The 21374-nt window shown below is 40.7% G+C and overlaps 3 protein-coding genes across 3 annotated transcripts; 2 read left to right on the top strand and 1 right to left on the bottom strand.

Moving 5' to 3' along the window:
- Positions 1-248: 248 nt before the first annotated feature.
- LOC105277853 (guanine nucleotide-binding protein subunit beta-like protein) lies at positions 249-2456 on the top strand. The gene is made up of 5 exons (XM_011336532.2): positions 249-466; positions 926-1134; positions 1485-1691; positions 1891-2001; positions 2083-2456. The coding sequence occupies exons 1-5, from the start codon at positions 358-360 to the stop codon at positions 2401-2403; spliced, it is 957 nt and encodes a 318-aa protein (XP_011334834.1). The 5' UTR covers positions 249-357; the 3' UTR covers positions 2404-2456.
- Positions 2457-2577: 121 nt separating this feature from the next.
- On the bottom strand, positions 2578-4159 carry LOC105277852 (NFU1 iron-sulfur cluster scaffold homolog, mitochondrial). Its single transcript, XM_011336531.3, has 5 exons — positions 3983-4159; positions 3823-3891; positions 3271-3686; positions 3085-3188; positions 2578-2835 (listed from the first exon to the last, which is right to left on the bottom strand). The coding sequence occupies exons 1-5, from the start codon at positions 4057-4059 to the stop codon at positions 2608-2610; spliced, it is 894 nt and encodes a 297-aa protein (XP_011334833.1). The 5' UTR covers positions 4060-4159; the 3' UTR covers positions 2578-2607.
- Positions 4160-4269: 110 nt separating this feature from the next.
- LOC105277851 (eIF-2-alpha kinase activator GCN1) lies at positions 4270-16684 on the top strand. Its single transcript, XM_011336530.3, has 13 exons — positions 4270-4588; positions 4674-4776; positions 5386-5581; positions 5680-6019; positions 6105-9918; positions 10114-11599; positions 11680-12316; positions 12388-12732; positions 12940-13133; positions 13213-13424; positions 13500-13753; positions 13858-14079; positions 14204-16684. The coding sequence occupies exons 1-13, from the start codon at positions 4574-4576 to the stop codon at positions 14330-14332; spliced, it is 7947 nt and encodes a 2648-aa protein (XP_011334832.2). The 5' UTR covers positions 4270-4573; the 3' UTR covers positions 14333-16684.
- The last annotated feature ends 4690 nt before the right edge of the window (positions 16685-21374 follow it).

A 21374-nucleotide genomic window follows, 5' to 3' on the forward strand; every position in this document is an offset into this window, starting at 1 on the left:
GTTTTTTAGATTCAATTTCAATTAGAATGTCCAATATAATTAGTATTGCATATTATAATAATGTAAAATAATAATTGTATATTCAACATGCACGAACAATCATAGGAATTTATCGTAGATCACGGTGCAAGAATATTCTTGTCCATAGATAATATAAGTAGCAGATGGATACGCATTTTCCTAGCAGATCAAAGTTGTTTAGTAGGTGGAACATCTATATATCGCATTCATTGATCGAGTGATTGAGCGCCAAGCGGGCCGCCATCCACTTCTTTTCCGCTGAACATTGCGTCGAGCACGGTCACGCAGAAAAATCCGTTTCCATCTGCGAACTTGCGCAGCTAGAAACGATTCGAGATGTCTGAGAGTTTACAATTAAGAGGGACGCTTCGCGGCCACAATGGATGGGTCACGCAAATCGCCACGAATCCAAAATATCCGGACATGATTCTGTCCTCTTCACGTGGTAAGTGCGGCTGTTTCCAATCAATCTGCTTACTTTTCTAACTTCTTCGTTCCACGCGGCATAAAAATCTAAAAGATGCCTACATCCGAATCGTGTTTTATCCGTTTGTTGCAACTCGCTTTTCTCCTATTTTCTCTGATTTAACGCCGAGTGCCACGTGGGCTATCGATGAGCCACACCAAACTTTCCGCTCAAGCCGATATCGATAACTTCGTACAAGAAGAAATATTATCGTGAAATGTTGAATAATATCATTAATAACATTAATATATATAATTATTATATATATTAATTATATGCATACAATTATTGTACTATGAGCTCATGCATAGTGATGAATGCAATAACGTGGACCGTCCATGGTGCACATGGCCTAAAAGAAAAAGTTACATGAAATTGGCGCGATACTTGACGTGTTAAGGATATATGCGATAAAATCATATATAATTCTCATTCCAGACAAAACTCTGATTGTTTGGAAATTGACACGTGACGAAGCTAACTATGGCATTCCGCAGAAGCGCCTGTACGGCCACTCACACTTCATAAGCGACGTGGTACTCTCGTCCGATGGTAACTACGCATTGTCTGGCTCGTGGGACAAAACTCTGCGGCTCTGGGATTTGGCAGCAGGTCGTACAACTAGGAGATTCGAAGACCATACCAAGGTGTGACTTTGGATGTCTGCAATGAACGAAATCATTCGTCCAAATCTTTTCACTTCTTCCTAACAGGAACGTAGGAAAATAAAAAACTTTTATCTAATGAAGTGTCACTTCATTATGTAAAAGAGTTTTATTTTTCTTTTTGCTGCGTCGATGTGCAGGCGCGATAGTCTGAGAAATGCGGAATGTATACTGAAGCTTTTTTTTTATATATTTTTTTTTATATTGGGCATAGAAGAAGTATGCATCCGTTAAATCGTTGAAGTCGTAAGTATTGGTCTGATATTGACCATCTGGAGCAATAGGACGATATCGTTCCATCAGTTAATTACGAGTTTGATGTTTGTTGATAGGACGTTTTGAGCGTCGCTTTCTCAGTGGACAATCGCCAAATTGTCTCCGGCTCGCGGGATAAGACTATCAAGTTGTGGAACACGCTGGCCGAGTGTAAATACACCATTCAAGATGACGGACACTCAGATTGGGTTAGCTGCGTGCGTTTCTCCCCTAATCACGCGAATCCCATCATTGTCTCCGCTGGCTGGGATCGTGTCGTCAAGGTAAAACTGCATCTGGAAAGACTCGTTGATATAGAAAGCCAGAATGTTTTATTTAAATGATGATTCTTTTTACAATACACATGATAAATATATATGAGTGTTTGCGGATATGGGACTGATATATCTATCATTATTTATTAGATTTATAATTGTACAATAGATCTATTAGTAATTTAGCAATGTTTTATACGTTTTGCAGGTCTGGAACTTGACAAACTGCAGATTGAAGATCAACCACAGTGGTCACACTGGATATCTGAACACCGTCACCGTATCGCCTGATGGCTCGCTGTGTGCATCCGGTGGCAAAGTACGTACTTCTTTGATATCTCACGTATTACTCGATTCAAAATATTTACTCTATAAATTTACGTTATTTCTCTATTTGCAGGATTGCAAAGCTATGCTGTGGGACCTGAACGACGGCAAGCATCTTCATACTTTGGACCATAACGACATCATCACGGCACTGTGCTTCAGTCCCAATCGGTACTGGCTTTGCGCCGCGTTCGGGCCGTGGATCAAGATCTGGGATCTCGAGACGAAAGAGATGGTCGAGGAACTGAAACCCGAAGTCGTATCCGCCACTAGCAAGGCCGAACCCCCCTTGTGCTTGTGCCTCTCATGGTCTACAGATGGCCAGACACTGTTCGCTGGTTACTCCGACAATACCATCCGCGTCTGGCAAGTTTCCGTAACTAGCCGTAACTAAGAAGAATAGTTGAAATAAAAGGAAACTTTTAATAAAAATATCAAACCAAAGTCTAACGCCACCTATTAATTTCTTTATTTACACATCTCAAGCATGAAACAATCTATATATATATATATATATATATATATATATATAGAATGTACAAAATTACAAGGTGGACGTTCGTGTCCACTATTATCTACGAATCGTCAATAATTATGATCACTGTTTGTCCTTATTTGTCTCTACTTTATTAATCTTCTGCTCAAATTTCTGAAATTCCTTCCCAGCTATTTTATCCGTCTCGTCTTCTACTTGGATAACGCCAAGTACTTCAGGTATATAAAATTGCATCATATTTTGCACACCATTCCTCAATGTTACTACTGAACTGGGACAATTTGTGCAGGAACCTTGCATTTTCAGTTTTACAATACCTTCTTCGAAGCCCTATTATTTTAAAAGAAATGAGGCATTATATTTGAGTTGATGCACAATGTTTGTTAAGGACCACTTCGACCAAACTCCGGTTAATTTAATCGTCGATTAAACGGCGGCCAACAAAACTTATTTATATACGAGAATTATATTATTAGAGATTTTTATGTTAGTTGCCCTGCAAGTTACTCGACGAATTAAATTAATCGGAATTAATCGAAGTGGCCCTAAATCTAGTTAAAATTCGTACAAAACACTTGCCATGAATACGATGTCACCACCATCCTCTTGTACTGTGGGGCGTATTCGCGTATCCAACAATTCCTTTATCATCTGAACAACCTCGTCATCGTCCGCATTAATTTCTGTAAAAATAAGTGAACCGGTCAAACAGCATTCTACCTTCATTTTGAGTATTTCTTATGAAAATCATGTTATCAACTGTACGTGTATCAGTTGCAGGTTGAGAAGCCTCATCCATGACCGGCAATCCGCTCGCGAAAAAATCCATGATAGTTGCAAATATCTCCGGCTTCAATAATTTCCAATCCACGTCCTCGTCAACTTTCGTGACCGTAATGAAGTCAGGTCCAAAAAATATCGCCTTCACTCCTTCAGTACGAAATAACATTTTTGCAAGTGGTGAACAGTACGCGTCCTTAGCATTTGGGAAATCTTTCGTGCATCCTTCCCCCAGTACCGATACTCCTGGGATGAATTTTAGACTATTTGGATTTGGTGTATCTTGTGTTTGAATGAACATATTACGCTTCTGTTGGCCAGATATCAAAGATCCGTGCCGAGAAGAAAGCATACAAGCTGTGATTTCACTACCGTACAAATGTCTGACGACAGGAAGAGCCCTAAAAAATTCATGCTTATAAATATAATCTGTCTCAATTACACTAATTTTAAAAAATAGTTACTAATTTTAAATAAATAGTTTATTATATTTATTTTAAAAGATATAAAAAGATAACAATTCTATATATGTCTTACGTTGAGTATTCTTGTGCTGATGGCATTCTACTGATTGCACATCGTTTCACATAAAGTTTATTTGGTGCCCTGAAAAACATGAATATGTTTATAAACATAGGCATCAGAGTGAACGCGCAATATGTCATAAAAAATCCACTTGTAATAAAAGATAACTCACTGTGTGACTTGCTCATTCGCTAATGTTTTATACAACGCCGGCCGGCTTGCATGAATCGACTTGACTATTTTATCCATTCTGTTGTATCTTGTCAATTCGTCAAAGATCTCTCCTCTCTCCGAAAGGCATGCGGTGCACACTACGTGACATTAGACAGCTGGCAAAATTTGTTTTGTACAATAGAGAAATATAGCTACTAGCTAAAATCCCTAGAATATGAACTCACCTATTGGATAATGCACATTGATCATTTTCAGCGAATGAAAGCTCTTTTCCGTGCATGATGAATTTTATTATTCAATTCGATCAGGCCTATTTTATTTGTTAATGTTATTGTTTTATAAACAAAAGCTCTGTTCGCATAATTATACGTTAGCAAAAATGCAGCTATCATTTTCAGAGCTTGTCAACAGTCACGATGTACGAATGTGTAGATACAACGCGCATGAGTCGTGTGCGCTCTAGGTTGACATATGCCTGAGCGAGATATCTCTGATGTACGTGTGCTTGTTTCGATTCTAATCATGGTCGCATAGATGCATGCTTGCGCGAAGAGCGGCGCTTTAAGATTACTCCGATTTTCGAAGAAATATGGCGGATGCCGAGGTGAGTGAGTCACGTGGAACATGAGAAAATATTGCCGAAATTATCTTTGCCGCTGTGTGTTTACAATTAGCATGTTTCGTTACAGCTAGCAAAGGCTTTGAAGGATCTACCGACTCGAGTTCAGACCGCCAGCAAAAGCGAGCGGCGTAAAATTCTGCAAAATGTCGTCAACGTATTGTCAAATCCCGGTAAGAATCAACGGAAAACGTTTTATTTTCTGATAAGAGATAAGTGACTTTTACTCTCACCGGTGACACGAAGCGAACAAGAATTGATTTTGTATATTGTCGTTCCGCTTCGTAATTTTATGATTTGATTTCGACAAAATGACAGCTGCTGTCTTTTGGAGCAATCAATATTTACAATATTGTCTTTCATTATTGAAATACATGAGTTTTAATGAATTATAATAAAAATTCAATTAATTTGTACAATACGTAAAAGAATATTATCGCACATCAATTATAATATTGACAGTAAGAATGATAATTTTAAGGATTAAATTTGTGATGGACACAGTTGAAAACATCAGACATATTTTTACTGAAATCATAAAATATGCATTGCAGATATCGAAGGAAACATATTACAGTTTATACTTGTATTGAATAATTTGCTCCATGTAATTCTTTTCGCGAATATTGATATTTATATCATTGTTACATGTTTCTATTTACTCCTGTACTTTTCTAAGTCTATTTTAGTTGCATCATGCTTTTTTAAGTATTGTTACTTGCAAGAGTTGTATTATATGTCTTAAATCTGCAATTATTTACATATGAACTTGCACATTACAGGCATTAATGACAAAATTGTTAATGGAATCTGTAAGGTGGTATCACTCACTTTACATAGATATAAAGACAGCGGTTCTCAGTCCTACGTGAGAAACTTAATTGTAGAGCTGCTTAAAAAACAACCAGAGGCTACTGTCAAACATATGACAACTGTAATTTCAGAACAAGCTACTTGGCACAAGAACGTAGTTGCGACGTGAGTCTGGTTCTACATGTGTATACTGGATACTGATTTTTCTTTGTTTATCCATATATTATAACGTTTCCCTAACAAGATGTTTTTTTCCCTTATAGCTTGAATACTTCTCTGACTGCGTATATTGCATTGAAATGGTCGACTCTAGTTATCCTCCATGGATATAACAAAGAGCTGGATACTGTCCAGGTTTTGCCAAAGCTCATTGAAGCGCAAGCGAATCTATCTGCGGCGACATTAGCATCAACAGACAAGAAACTTGCAAACAAGGTGTATACACTACTCGCACACGAATGGGCGACAATTAAGGACATAGAAATTGTTTATATGGAAAATTTAACAAAATTGGAGGTTGGTAACGGCGTCATCATCCTGGCCAGCTTACTCACGAAGTATTTAGTTGCCACGAAAAGAAATGATTTGGTGGAACAATTGAAGGTAAGTCCGAGAGGAAACAATATTAAATATTAATAATTTATGCGAAGAACAGATCTTTACATGTACGTTTCTACGTAAATTTCAGGCAAACATAATAGACATTTTTATAAAAGTAGCAATCAGTTGCAAGAAGAAGCCAGATTTATACGTAGTCGACGTAGCCGTGCCGCTTTTAAAAAGGTTGAATCACGAAGAATTCAAGACTCAGTTACTTCCTGCTTTGCAGAAAGCCATGTTGCGAAACCCAGAGATCATAATCGAATCAGTTGGTCACATTTTAAATGGATTAAGTCTCGATTTGAGCCAATATTGCCAAGAAATAAGTAAAGGGCTATTTGCTAATCTACATTCTAAGGAGGACTTGGTTCGGGACGAAGCGGTTGAAGCGTGTCGCAAGCTTGCTTTACAATGTTCCGACACCACTGCTGTCGAGGCACTGTTGTCATCGATATTCGCTGTATTTCATGGATCCGAGGGCAAGCTCACGGTCGTGACTCACAAGATCTCTGTGCTGCAAGGTGCCGGCAACCTCAGCTACAATGTCGCTTCGGGTAGCAGCGTGCAGAAGTTAGCCGAGACAGCGTGCGAGCATTTCATCAAAGTACTCGAGACTGAAGTGCACGAGAAGACGCTGATACACGCGCTTGAAATGATGACACTGTGGTCCAAGAAATTCTCGTCCAATGTACCGAAAGCTGTGGTGGACTCTTTTAAAAAAAGCATGGCTGCCAAAACTTCCACCGCCGCGGTGCGCACCGCCTACATTAAACTGTTCTTTTCGATTCCCGTGACGTCTTACTCGAGTGTGATAGCGCCGATTCTTGCACAAGCGATAACCAGGGCTACGCAGCAATGCGCGCAACCAGCGGCGGTAACCGAAGGTTTGGTCGCTTCGTACCTGCTGCTGAAATTCGTGCTGGCTGACCAAGTGGAGAACGACAAGCAGAGCGTATTGTGGAACGCCATCGACGAGCAGATATTTTTCTCGGAAAAATTTCTCTCCACATGTGGCGACGATATTCTGTATCATCTTATGTTGCTGTGCGAACGGCTCATCAGTGAATTCTCCGATCGATTGAACGAAAAGGCTTTAACCGGCATTCACCGAGCAATCGTATCCTGCGCCACAGCACCGAATTCCGCGACAAGGCAACGGTGTTTCCCGCTGATCAAGAAAAGTATGACTGGTTTGAGCACGTACGCGCCAGCCCAGACGCTGTTAATGGAGTTCAACAGGTTCCTAGAGAACGTCAAGATGAAATCGGAATCGGATAAAGAAAACAAGGAAGAATCTTCGATAGGAGAGATTACCGGTAGGTGCCTCGCAGATGGATTATTTGCCATATGCTCAGGCTCCTTCCTGTTCGAAGCACCAGCCTACCAAATGACCAAAGACGCTCTACTCCCGTCTCACCACCCGGCGTTGCTCAAAGCCATACCAAACTTATGGTTCAAGATTGCCAAGAACTACAATATTGTACCAAAGGATTTCTTACGTAGCTACAGCAATGAAGTGAGGAAGATGTTAATCCAGAATTATGAACCGATACCAAACTACGAAAACGCGCTTATAAGAATAGTGTCGCTCGCACCGGACGCTTTTCTACCCGCACTAGTATCGAACGTTACGAATAAGCTCGACGATCCGGAAATCTTAAAAGTTACCAAGGACGAATATTTTACGTATCTCACTCCCGAGGGAGAGTTGTACGACAAGAGCGTATTGCCGGTCAATTACGAGCATGATATTCTCAATTCTATGAATATGAAGAGAGAAAGTAAGGTCTACTCGTTCAAAGAGCAGCAAGAGGAGCTCCAATTGAGGCGTGAATTATACGAGAAGCAGAAAAGAGAAGGTAAGATAAAGGAACCGAAGTTAACGCCGAAACAGGAGGAGACCATGAAGACGCAGATCGCGAAAGAGAATTGTATTCGTAAAAGATTAAGTGAGTTGAAAGCCAAGATAGATAACGCTGTATCTTTGGTGACGTGCTCCATACGCGGTAACAAGCAGGAACTGTCTCTGTACTTAAAGGAGCTCTTACCACCGATCTTGAAGAACTTGGCCTCTCCACTCGCGGCTCCCGAAATGTCGGAGCTTTACGTATCTCTCCGGCAGACCGTGACGATAGATAACAGTGTGATTCTCGGTGATCTCATTGCTCATGTAACGTTGCGGCAGTTACAACCGCAGTGCGATTTGGATCAAGCTTGGGAAGAGGAGAATCTTGATGCAGCGGTTAAACGAACGTTGAACCTCATACACACAGTCACGATTAAGAATAAGGAATTATTCACGGCGTCTGCGTTTTGTTACGTTTTTCCCTTCATAAGAAAGACCTTGCTGTCGTACAAGGATGACGGCATGATCATACAGGGACTGCAGTTGATCCAGGAACACGCAAAACAACGGGGCAGCACCGCTGACTTGAAAGACATTAGACACCCCAGACTCCTGCCGCGCAAACAAATGTTCGATCTGCTCATCGAGCTCATGGAGACCACGACGTCTCGAGTGCAGTCGTACGCAGTAGCGACCTTACTGGACGTCGCACAATCCGGCAGCGGTCAACCGGGCACGGCAATCGCCAGCAACGAGGACATAGACTCGTTGATCGGCGCGCTGCAGAACTCGCTGCCCACCGTAAGAGACGCGGCTCTCAGGGGATTAATGGTGATACGTCAGGCTTTCCCGTCCCAGAAGGAGGATCAGGAGCAGCTCAGCAGACTCACCAGGAGAGTGTGGATCGCGCGATTTGACGTAAACGACGAGAACAAAATCCTTGCTAACGAACTGTGGAACGCAGCGGATTTTACCGCGCGCGCGGAAATCCTCTGCGAGGAGCTGATCCAAGACATTGCCCATCCGGTCGAACCAGTGCAACAGGCAGCCGCGTACGCGTTAGCACAGAGTTTGGCCACTGTGCCCCATCTGACGCCAACTGTGCTGGACAATTTGTTGCAACTGTATCAGGAGAAACTGGCGATGATTCCACCGAAGTTGAACGACTTCGGTCGCGTTATCGAGCAGCCAATCGATACGTGGGGTCCACGGCGCGGTGTGGCACTCGCTCTGGCACAGATAGCACCGCTTCTCACCGCCGACACGATATATCGGCTCGTACAGTTCTTCGTAATGACCGGGCTAGGTGATAGGAATCAAGACGTGCGTACCGAGATGCTAACGGCTGCGGTAGCGGCGGTCGATCTTCACGGTAAAGCGAATATAACTTCACTGCTGCCGGTCTTCGAAGATTTCATGGATAAGGCACCGAAAATCGGCAGTTTCGATTCAATCAAGCAAGCGGTGGTAATCCTCATGGGTTCTCTAGCGAGACACTTGGATAAGGACGATTCACGAATTAAGCCCATCGTTATGCGTCTCATCGCTGCGCTCTCCACGCCAGCGCAACAGGTGCAAGAGGCTGTAGCCAACTGTTTGCCACATCTGGTTCCGTCTATCAAGGAGGACGCACCGAAGATTGTGGACAGTCTTATGGACCAGTTGCTCAAGTCAGATAAATACGGCGAGCGTAAAGGTGCGGCGTACGGATTGGCCGGTATTATCAAAGGCATGGGCATTCTTGCACTTAAACAATTGGATATCATGACCAAACTGACCAACGCTATTCAAGATAAGAAAAATTACAGACATCGTGAGGGAGCTTTACTCGCCTTCGAGATGCTGTGTATGATGCTCGGCAGATTATTCGAGCCCTATATCGTTCATGTTCTGCCACATTTGCTACTGTGTTTCGGTGATTCGAGCCAGTACGTGAGAAACGCCACTGACGACACTGCCAGAGTAGTTATGAGTAAACTTTCCGCCCATGGTGTTAAACTCGTTCTGCCAAGTTTGCTGGCAGCTTTGGAGGAGGATTCATGGAGAACGAAAACAGGTAAATTAATTCTAAAGGCAAATAAGAAAAAGCACTATTTTGCTGCAGATTTTTCAGTCTCAAACCACTTCAAATCTTTTCAGTTTATCACATATTATTTTTTAAGATTTGATTTTTTGGAAGGACATTATTATCCTTGATAGTGAAGCAACCAAGGGTACATATTGAAATAAAAAAATGTCGCATTTTTGACAGGATCAGTGGAATTGCTTGGTGCTATGGCGTATTGCGCGCCAAAACAGCTGAGCAGTTGCTTGCCGAGTATCGTTCCCAAACTGATCGAAGTGCTCAGCGATTCTCACACGAAAGTACAAGAAGCTGGCGCCGAGGCACTCAAAGTCATTGGTAGCGTTATTCGCAACCCAGAGATTCAAGCCATCGTGCCTGTATTGCTGAAAGCGCTCCAGGATCCTTCACATAAAACCGCCACGTGCTTGCAAACGTTATTGGATACACAATTCGTACATTTCATCGACGCGCCCTCGCTAGCTTTGATCATGCCCGTCGTGCAGCGCGCGTTTCTCGATCGCTCCACGGAGACGAGAAAAATGGCTGCACAGATTATCGGCAACATGTATTCTCTAACGGATCAGAAGGATTTAACTCCTTACCTGCCAACCATCATCCCAGGTTTGAAGACGAGTCTGCTCGATCCGGTGCCCGAAGTGCGTAGCGTATCAGCGAGAGCGTTGGGCGCTATGGTACGCGGCATGGGCGAGTCCAGCTTCGAGGATCTATTACCTTGGCTCATGCAGACACTGACCTCGGAGACCAGTAGCGTCGATAGATCCGGCGCCGCGCAAGGTCTCTCCGAGGTGGTGCGCGGATTGGGAGTCGAGAAACTCCACAAACTTATGCCCGAGATCATCAGTACCGCGGAGAGAACTGACATCGCACCTCACGTCAAGGATGGGTACATCATGATGTTCATATACATGCCGAGCGCATTCACTACAGAGTTCACACCGTACATAGGACAGATCATCAATCCCATTCTGAAGGCGCTGGCCGACGAGAACGAGTACGTACGAGAGACCGCACTGCGAGCGGGACAGCGTATCGTCACGCTTTACGCTGATTCAGCGATAATGTTGCTGCTACCGGAGCTGGAAAAAGGTCTCTTTGACGACAACTGGCGTATCCGGTATTCGTCCGTGCAGCTGCTGGGTGATCTGCTGTACAGGATCTCGGGTGTGTCGGGTAAAATGTCGACCGAAACTGCAAGCGAGGACGATAACTTCGGTACAGAACAGTCGCACTATGCCATTATTAACGCTTTGGGCGCGGAAAGACGAAACCGTGTGCTGGCCGGTCTGTATATGGGCCGATCAGACGTAGCTCTGATGGTACGCCAAGCGGCTCTCCACGTTTGGAAAGTAGTAGTAACGAATACGCCGAGAACATTGCGAGAAATATTACCGACCTTGTTCACTCTTCTCTTGGGATGTTTGGCGAGCACGAGTTACGACAAGAGGCAAGTGGCCGCTCGGACGTTGGGCGATCTCGTGCGAAAATTGGGAGAGAGAGTGCTGCCGGAAATCATACCGATTTTGGAGAAGGGTTTGCAGAGCGATCAGGCCGATCAGCGCCAGGGAGTTTGCATAGGTCTCTCGGAAATTATGGCTAGCACCAACAAGGACATGGTATTGACCTTTGTCATCAGTCTCGTTCCAACAGTGAGGTGAGTGTTAGCTCATAAAAACGGTGATCGCGACCGAAGCATCAGGCAAGATTGACAAAACAATCACCATCTTGTTTTAGGAAAGCGTTGTGCGATCCCTTGCCAGAAGTTCGACAAGCCGCAGCCAAGACCTTCGACGGTCTGCACTCCACAGTGGGTGTACGCGCCCTCGACGACATACTGCCGGCGATGCTGACGCAACTGAACTCGCCCGATCCCGCAGAAGCGGAGAACACGTTGGACGGTTTGCGCCAAGTGATGGCAATCAAATCGCGCGTCGTATTGCCGTATCTAGTCCCGCAGTTGGCCTCGCCGCCAGTTAACACGAAGGCACTGTCGATACTGGCCAGCGTGGCAGGTGAAGCACTGACCAGGTTCCTTCATAGGATCTTACCAGCGTTACTCACTGCTCTTTCCAGTGCGCAAGGAACGGCGAACGAACTGCAAGAACTAGAATATTGTCAGGCTGTTGTTCTTTCCGTTACTGACGAAGTAGGCGTTAGGACTGTGATGGATCAATTGATGGAGGCCACGCGAGCAGAAGATCTCTCAAAACGACGAAGCGCCGCGACATTGCTCTGCGCGTTCTGTCGCGATACTCGTGCGGATTACAGCCAGTACGTGCCGCAGTTGCTAAGGGGCTTGATCCACCTCTTCACCGATGAGGACAGAGATGTGTTGCAAATGAGTTGGGAGGCGCTCACCGCTGTCACCAAGGTATCCCATTAGGAAATATTGCATAACAGCTTGCAAAAGCAGAAATAACATCAACGTTGTGTTTCTTGCAGACTTTGTCGTCTGAGCAGCAGATAGCTCATGTGCAAGATATCAGACAAGCTGTCCGATTCGCAGTGTCCGACTTGAAAGGCCAGGAATTGTTGCCCGGATTTTGTCTTCCTAAGGGCATTACGCCGATTCTGCCGATCTTCAGGGAAGCCATACTGAACGGTTTACCGGAGGCGAAAGAACATGCGGCTCAAGGATTGGGCGAAGTCATCAGATTGTCCAGCGCGGCTGCGTTGCAGCCAAGTGTCGTGCACATTACTGGACCGCTTATTCGAATTCTCGGTGATCGTTTCAACTGGAGCGTTAAAGCGGCCGTACTTGAAACACTTGCAATATTGCTGGGAAAGGTAAAGATAGAATCAAGGATCAATTCTTGCCAAGATTAAGATTTCACGATTTATAATGTTGCATAATGTATTTTAAAACATAAAGCAAAAATATATTTATAATATATATTTTTATATAATATATTTTCACTTTTTCACTTTTGCGTTTTATAATATATAGTATTAGTTTTTTTTTCAAAAATACTAATCCATGGTGCTCGTTGACAGGTTGGTGTTATGCTGAAGCAATTCCTACCGCAACTGCAAACCACTTTTCTGAGAGCGTTGAACGACAGCAATCGGCAAGTCAGGTTGAAAGCAGCCTACGCTCTTAGTAATCTAATCGTTATTCACACACGTGTTGATCCCCTTTTCACGGAACTGCACACTGGCATCAAAACGGGAGACGATCCAGCTATAAGGTAGTGTCTCGATGTAATCCTGAAAATGTTTCCTAGAAAACTAAGAAACATTTTTGTTAACTAATTAACATTCGCTCAGGGAAACGATGCTGCAAGCTCTCAGAGGCGTTCTAACACCCGCTGGTGACAAGATGACTGATCCGATGAAGAAACAGGTATTCGCGACGCTCAGCAGTATGCTTAGTCATCCGGAGGATGTCACGAGAAACTCAGTCGCCGGCTGTTTCGGCGCTCTTCTACGATGGTTGAGCCCCGAGCAATTGGCGATTGCATTTAATGATCATCTCCTATGTAAGTTCGCAAGAAATGCAGTGCATATGACACGAATGTTACACTTACAATTTTATCAACGTTATATTTGATTAGCTAACGACGTCAACGCCGACTGGATGCTCAGGCACGGGCGCTCGGCCGCACTCTTCGTGGTATTGAAGGAATCACCTGTGACAGTTTACAATCCTAAGGAGAAAGATCGCGTTTGCACAGTGATGCTTTCGTATTTGGCTGCAGACAGAGTGCAAATAGTCATGAACGGCGTGCGAGCGTGCGGATATCTATTTCAGTATCTTATGAATGAGTCGCAGCCTATACCGCAGCAAATTCTGTCGCCTTTCGTGAGAGTAAGTTGAAAAAAATATAATTGAGAATATAAATTGCTTTTAATGATATTTCATAACGTTAAACTAATATTAAATATTTATAAAATATCTATCTATAATTTCAGTCGATGAATAATAATAGCAACGATGTGAAGCAATTGCTTGCTCGTGTGTGCATTCATCTCGCGCGCAACATACCACCGGAGAACATGTCGTCCGAGCTACACAGGGCACTTTTACCAATGTTGGTTAATGGAACGAAGGAGAAAAATGGATATGTCAAAGCGAACAGCGAACTCGCGCTCATTGCGGTGCTTCGGTTGAGACAGGGAGAGGAGGAACATCAAGTTAGTAATTTTTATTTCTTATTTTTCTAAACTGTTATTTTTCTAAAACAATTCCTTTCCCATATTATTCTTTTTTCTTTCTTGCGTAAGATCTGATTTAATACTTCTGTTATCTCTTTTTCAGCGTTGCATGGCATTCTTGGACGCCGGTGCAAGGGAGTCTCTGTCTGACGTAGTCAGCAAAGTCTTGCGTAAAGTTCTCTCCCAACCGGAGGGCAAGATAGAGGAATTAGACGACACATTACTCACGTGAGAGATATTGTACTCCCTGGAGCTTATTACTCGCTACTATATCTGTTCCAGTAATCGTATCACTAATCATCATTACTCGCCCGACCCTTACAAAGAAGAAAAGATCTATCGTTCATGTATCAGTTATGTTATGAACAAACTAGCTCGTTCAACATTGTATCTCGATAAACAATTAAAGGGCGTGAAGCGTAACAGTCGCTCGACGGCGTTCAAGTTACTTAAACTGAGATGTCCCGAGTCAGACAATTCGAACCAGGATTGTACATACTTTTGTGAGAGGTGTAGCTTGCGTGATTCGCGCGTCTCGATGCGCACGAGTGTTCTGCCACGCGAGCAATCAAAGAAAACGACAGTTCAAGTCTGTCACCGAGGTATTCCTTACTGGAGATATAAAATCCGTTATTTAAGTCACAATCACACTGAACGATACATGATAAGTTCCTTATGATCGCAGCATACATCACATAAAAAATGGATTCTCCTTACTTCGCAGAGTATCCAGTGAAACACTGATTACAAAGCTCATTCAAAGAGATAAAATTGTTCCGACGATTCTCGCACACGTAAAATTATCTTTACACTCAATACGTGGCGCGATAGACTCTGTATAGAAACTATTATTTGCTTTCATTGAGGAAATTAACGTCGGTTGTTTCTTTTTATTATTGCAATATTGTTTCGCGTAATTATGTATGTATAATAATGTGTAGATTGTAACATGTATCTTATAATACGATAAGGTGCATCCCAAATATGGACAAATCTGAAATGGTCCGGGCATATTCCAGATCTGGAACACTCGGACAGACTTGGAACACTCGGTCACGAGTTTGGATTTGACCAAATGAGGGATCTGCCAATGTAGAGGTTGTTAAATCAGCTCGAGCTGTTCCATAGCGTGATACTCCTGGCTCGATCATTGAGGTGTCCTCTCAGGCATTTGACACAAGCACTCTCGATATCAAATCTCGACGCATTTACCGGTTTCCGCAGTACGCAATTCACTCGCATCTATGTTACAATCGCGTTGCCGCGGTTGTGATGATTTTGGTGTGTGGGACAATCACAGGATTTTTGTACTTTTATATAATTTCTAACGGATCGATCTCTCGGCGTTTGCTTACGTGACACAATTATCGATGATTATTCTTTTTCTCTAAGAACACACGACTTCCCTTTTCAGCGGAAATAGAGATCAGAGACAGTGATATGATAGACCAGAAGTAACACTTTGCCGTGTTTCAAGTGAAAATAAACGCACCTTTTTATTAGGATTTTGCTTTAACTTTTTCGTGCCTCTTGAAATTCACGTAAATATATATCGGCTTAATTTACATTCTATTTTTTCTTAAACGAATACATTATGACCAAGTTGCAATATTGATTGTAACTTTAATCAACATTAATCTTAACTTACTAATAAATACTAATAAATTATTTTTTGTTTCTCTCTCGAAAAACAAGAGCGAGACAAATTTTATTAATAGATTCTTTAGATGACAAATTAGCAACCAAGTTTCGACGATTAATCAACAGTCATTCAAGATAAATCAATTATATCAATTATATAATTCTTCTTGAAGGAAAAATTTAGAAAAATTCAAAAGTTTTATTTTACTAAAATTTGCTCTGTTTAATCCGTGACGAAATCTCCTCCCGCAAGTCTTTGCTTGTTTTCAAACATTTTATTCCAGTCGATATATGTTTCATCCGTAACTACGAATTATGATAATAGCTTGCAAAATGCGCGAAGAAGTGTTTGCAACTCTTGATAAATAAATCGTCTATGTCTGTTAACTGTATAAGGGAATTTAAACATAATATGTCGTTATTGTGTTACGATATTTTTTATTCTGTTCCCACCGTGTATAGTGAGACCATTAGTAAGACCGTTAGGCGGTAGAGAGTATAACTGTATAACTCCTTATTTTTAATAAGTATATTTTTAATAAATATGCTTATTTATATATTATGTGCAGAAACAAAAATATAAAGTATATATTTTCATTGATTTTTCGAATTATATGATACAGCCTTTATGCACATAAGAGTCGATATTTCTTATCATATATGAAATAAATATTGCATTCATAGAAAACCCCCGACTTTAAATGTTAAATGGCTGGAAATGACAAACTTTTTTACATTTTACTAATATTCGTATAATCTTAATAATTATGTGATGCTAAACTTTAGATCATAAAACTTTTCCTCCTATTTTCTATTAACGTTAAAAAACGGTCCTATTATATAATTTTTATTGATTGTATCTTAAAAATGATTTTATATTAATTAGTTATGTATGTTACAAAACTGTATGTGATATAAATAGAACGATGATGATCAAACTGTCCATGTTTTGTGTTTCTTTTAAAAAAACTCTTAAAAAAAGGTTGCGGGTAACAACTTTCTGAAAGACTTTTCTGAGATATAACTTTTCCGAGTTTTCGAGATCTTATTCAAACGTGTGAGGTCTGCACGCTTGAAGATATTGGAATTTTCTTTCATAAGAAATATCAAAATGAGGTGAGTTATGATGAAATAGATCCTAGTAATGGAAATCCTAGTACGGTATATTTTGCTACCTGACCCAGATAGCCAAGTCTGCCGAAAGCAGATGATGCTAACTATCTGCTATCAACTATTGCCAGCCAAAAGACAACAAATTTGATACAGAAGTTGTTATTAACGATTAATTCGACAAATTGGTGCCAGAAATGTAACAGAGCTTGCTCACAAAATCTAAGAACAGATTGGCGGCAGAAACCGAGCAGAATCTGCAAACATGGCTTGAAGTCAGATTGTCGACAGAAACCGAGCAAGATTTGCGCACGCGGAATCTAACGGCAGATTGGCGGCAGAAACCGAGCAAGATCTGCGCGCGCGGAATCTAACGGCAGATTGGCAGCAGAAACCGAACAGGATCTGCAGCTTTTGACAGTATTCAAATTTACACGGCTATGAATATGTGTTTTCGCTCCGCACCGCTATGCGGTGCACACGTCGAGTTCTTACTCGATGTTAAGATTTAGCCTAACAGTTATATAAGTTAATATACGCGCCTTGGCATGACAATATTAATTTTTCTGAAAATTTTTGCACTTGCGGCACAGAGGCTCTCATGGACAACGTCCATGTAGTTCACGCACGCCACGAGCAATCTGAAGTTCGAAAGCATAATTCGGACTTCAGATTAGAATAAATTAACAATAAGAGAGAGATTATGCAACGAACTGTCAGAAAGACACATCAAGCCAAATGTACTTTAATTTAACAAACAAACAAATGCGTTCTTTTAACACATGGTAATATAAAATGCCAATTTATAGTGTGTTAAAAGTAAACACATGCTTTAATATATCGTAAATATGAATGGCCAAAAGCTGCAGATTCTGTTCGGTTTCTGCTGTCAATCTGCCGTCAAATGTTAACAGATCCTGCTCGGTTTCTGCCGCCAATCTGCCGTCAGAGTCTGTTAGCAGGCTCTGCTGGCAGATCACTATCCTAATGCGGACATAACGGATGCCAATTTGCTATCAACTTCTGCAGTAATCTGTTGCCAATCTGCTGGCAGATTGCACACATTTTGCTTACTGGATGAAATCTAAAAATATCCAATATTTCCACGAATAGTTCTTGTCATAACAATAAATTTCTAACTGTTAAGAAAATATTTAAAAAATGATATGTGATATTTGTAATATAAATGCATAGAATATTAAAATATAAAGAATCGACATGTATAAGGAGATACATAAAACCTGAAACGCGCGATGTATTACAATTGCAGACACAGGGAGAACTTCCTTGAAATCGCAGATCGGCAATCATGCCGGAAATGCGATGTGGAAGCGTCATTCCCGGCGAGCGGATCTCGCGGAAGCTCGTCGCAATCATTCGCTACGAAAAGAAGCGTTGTATGAAGATACAGGGACGAAGTCACGCAGCTGCACGAGCGGTGGTCATGCAGTTCCGCCAGTCGTCGTCGTCGTCATCATTGCACTTCAAAGCGGCATGCCGTCGCCCACGCGCAAACTTTACTCTACCACCGTCCGGAAACGACGCTTTATGTCCCCTGCGTGATCGCGAAGAAATTAAGGAGAACCTTTCTCGGCGCGGAGATTCCTTCCACGAAGTCATGCACTGTTGACCTTCATGAAAAAATTCTGACTTTAAAGGTAGGTAATGCAATAAAAGAATAAATTTTCTTTTTTTATATAATATTGTATTAAACATATCGTGTTACACCATTTCATCATTCTCATCATTTTTTTTCTACTTAGATAGTTAATCAACAAATGCCGCTAATTATCCTTATTATATCAGCAATCACAATTTATCTATAAATAACAAATGGACATATTGAGGAGACATCCAGACAAAGTGCAACCGTATGGCTCACATGCATGTTGCCGCTTATCTCGCTGCACCTTTTGCTGAACGAAATCTTAACATTAAACTTAGTCCTGAAACAACAAAGCCATCGGGATTCTTGCCATCGGGAAAGCGCGTATTCGGGTGATAACTCGTCCGTTTATTTAACGAGTCGGGATCCAAGATTCAACACATATATTCTCGAACATACGTAAATGCAGAAATTGTATTCTGTAGTCTAACTTTATGGTTAAATTTTCAACGTAATCTCTCACAGATTATAATGTAATCGGTCAATCGAGCTGTACATCAATTTGACGGACTTTTATATTAATTTTCCAGACTTTCATAAAAGCAACCGAGTCTTTTCTGAAAAGATATTTTACAATTAGTTAAAATGATTTTATGCATGTAAAAGATTAGAAACTAACAGTAATTAAGAAGCTGAAAGCTTTCATTATTGATAGTATTTATGATAGTATTTCATTTTAAATGTTCACAAATGTTTTCTTTTCTTTCTTTTTCTTTATTTTCGTTATCTTTCTTTTATTTCTAACTTTCTTTTTCTCATTTTCTCTTTTTTGTCTCACTCCCTCATTTATTCACTTTTAAGCTTCAGTTTACACGATTTAAGTGCTTAATGGTTACGACAGATGAAAGGAATTTATGAATCATGACAGTTGTATGTAACAGTTATCTTGACACTTACATTATTAATTACATTATTGCTTATACATTATTAATTGGTGGATGAATAAAGTTATTAGATATTAGGACGAGAATTATTAGAATACAAATTTCTCATGACTTAAAATCATTAAAAAGCTACTACAAAAACTAAAAATCGTAAACGCATTTCTTTTTTTACTAATTTAAAAAATACATTATTTTTAAAACTAGTAAAAAAAGAAATTTTAACTCTCCACTGAGAATATTATTAATTGTAATACATTTATATTAATATGCGACACGCATTTACGAATACTCATTTATGAATATATAAAATATTTAAGTATTTAATGTTTAGTCAAGTTTATCTCTTTTTTCTCAAATTCAGGAATGATTTTCTAGTAATATGTGACGACATTGAGCGATTTAACAAAACTTCCGCTCGAGCGTACAAACAATCAGGATAAAGTGGGCACTCGGAAACAAAGTTGCGGTTCTCTGTTCCGCATTATAAGAGGGAGAATATCTACTTATGCTTCTTCTTCTTCCTCTCCTTCTTCTTGCCTGTTTACACTTTAATCCAGGACTTCTAAGCTTCTACAGTTGGCTACGTCGCGCTTAGGAGGAAGCGTTTCTACAAGTGTCTGTCCGGTAGAAAATGCCACTGGGTATTCTCGAGATCCTCTATTTGAGAGAAAAATAAACATCCTAGACTCTGTGGATCGTGACAAATAAGCGTAAAATCGGTAAAATACGCTCATTTTCAGCATAAATGCATAATCGTTGGATTCCGCGACATACATACGTGAATTCCTGTCTTCTAGACTCCTAGGCATACTAGCTTTTGCTCATCGCGACGATGAAAGCACGAAAATGCAAGAACATTTCAATCTCGAAGATTCCAAATATAATTTTTTACCGCACTGTAATCTGCAGTTTCTTAATTTACAGTGATTCCTGATGATACTAAAATTTTCGCGTTGTTTTTGGGGATGAAATTATATAATTAAATCTATTAATTTCTTTGGCCCTAAACTTTTTGATGGTAATGTATACGCATAAATCAGAATATTCCAACGACGTGTATCATACATTCTTATCTTTTATCCTTTGTCTTGACCATTAACAGTCGTCCGTCTGGTTATCAGATTTCATAATTTACAGCGACAATCTCGTCTAACGGTATATTCGTACAACGAGCGAGTGACGAGGCTTGCAAGAACACGCGATATAAATCTGTGCAGGGTTGGTGTCATTGATGAAAATGGTGATAACGATCCGACGACGACGACGCGGTCGTCTAATGCATTTATCTATCTGACGCATGGAAGCATCTGAAATTGACGCTTCCTGATGATACTTACTGTCACTTTATTACAGATAAAATATTGTTAAGCAAAATTATATGCAAAAAGTATATATTTCCTTCTTTTTATTTCTTCTTAAAAATATTGAGTAGTAACTTTGGGTACGTTTGGAATATAAACGATGCAAAATTTCAAGTTATCTAACATCTTCAGCAAGGATTGTTGATATTAAACAAATTATGCGACTTGAAATATCTGCGAGCATATTATAAACCTGATTTACTGCAGTCTTTATTTTAATTAATGGAACTTTTTATTTTACTTTGGAACCTTAATTAATCTGGACACCAATTTTTACAAGTGTCATATATTTATATAAATGGTAAAATACAATTTTTATTTTCTGATAATGATAATGATATTTTGCAGTCAAATTAATACACTCGAAAAATTAAACATCAATCGACAGTCAAGTAATAGGACAGTCAAGACACTCAGCAACTAAAAGAAATGATAACGTTTTACTTAAGAAGAAAATTGAATTACCTAAGGACCTCTTTTAACAAATCGATATACCTAATCACGTAAATACAGGGCGGCTATTGGAAAGCGAACGAAAGATTCGTAATTGACCAAATTAGCAGTCCTAAATGACCGTCCAGAAGCGCACGGCATGTCAAGAACAGAGATCAG

This window comes from Ooceraea biroi, chromosome 1 (genome assembly GCF_003672135.1).
Source record: "Ooceraea biroi isolate clonal line C1 chromosome 1, Obir_v5.4, whole genome shotgun sequence".
Classification (NCBI taxonomy): Eukaryota; Metazoa; Arthropoda; class Insecta; order Hymenoptera; family Formicidae; genus Ooceraea; species Ooceraea biroi.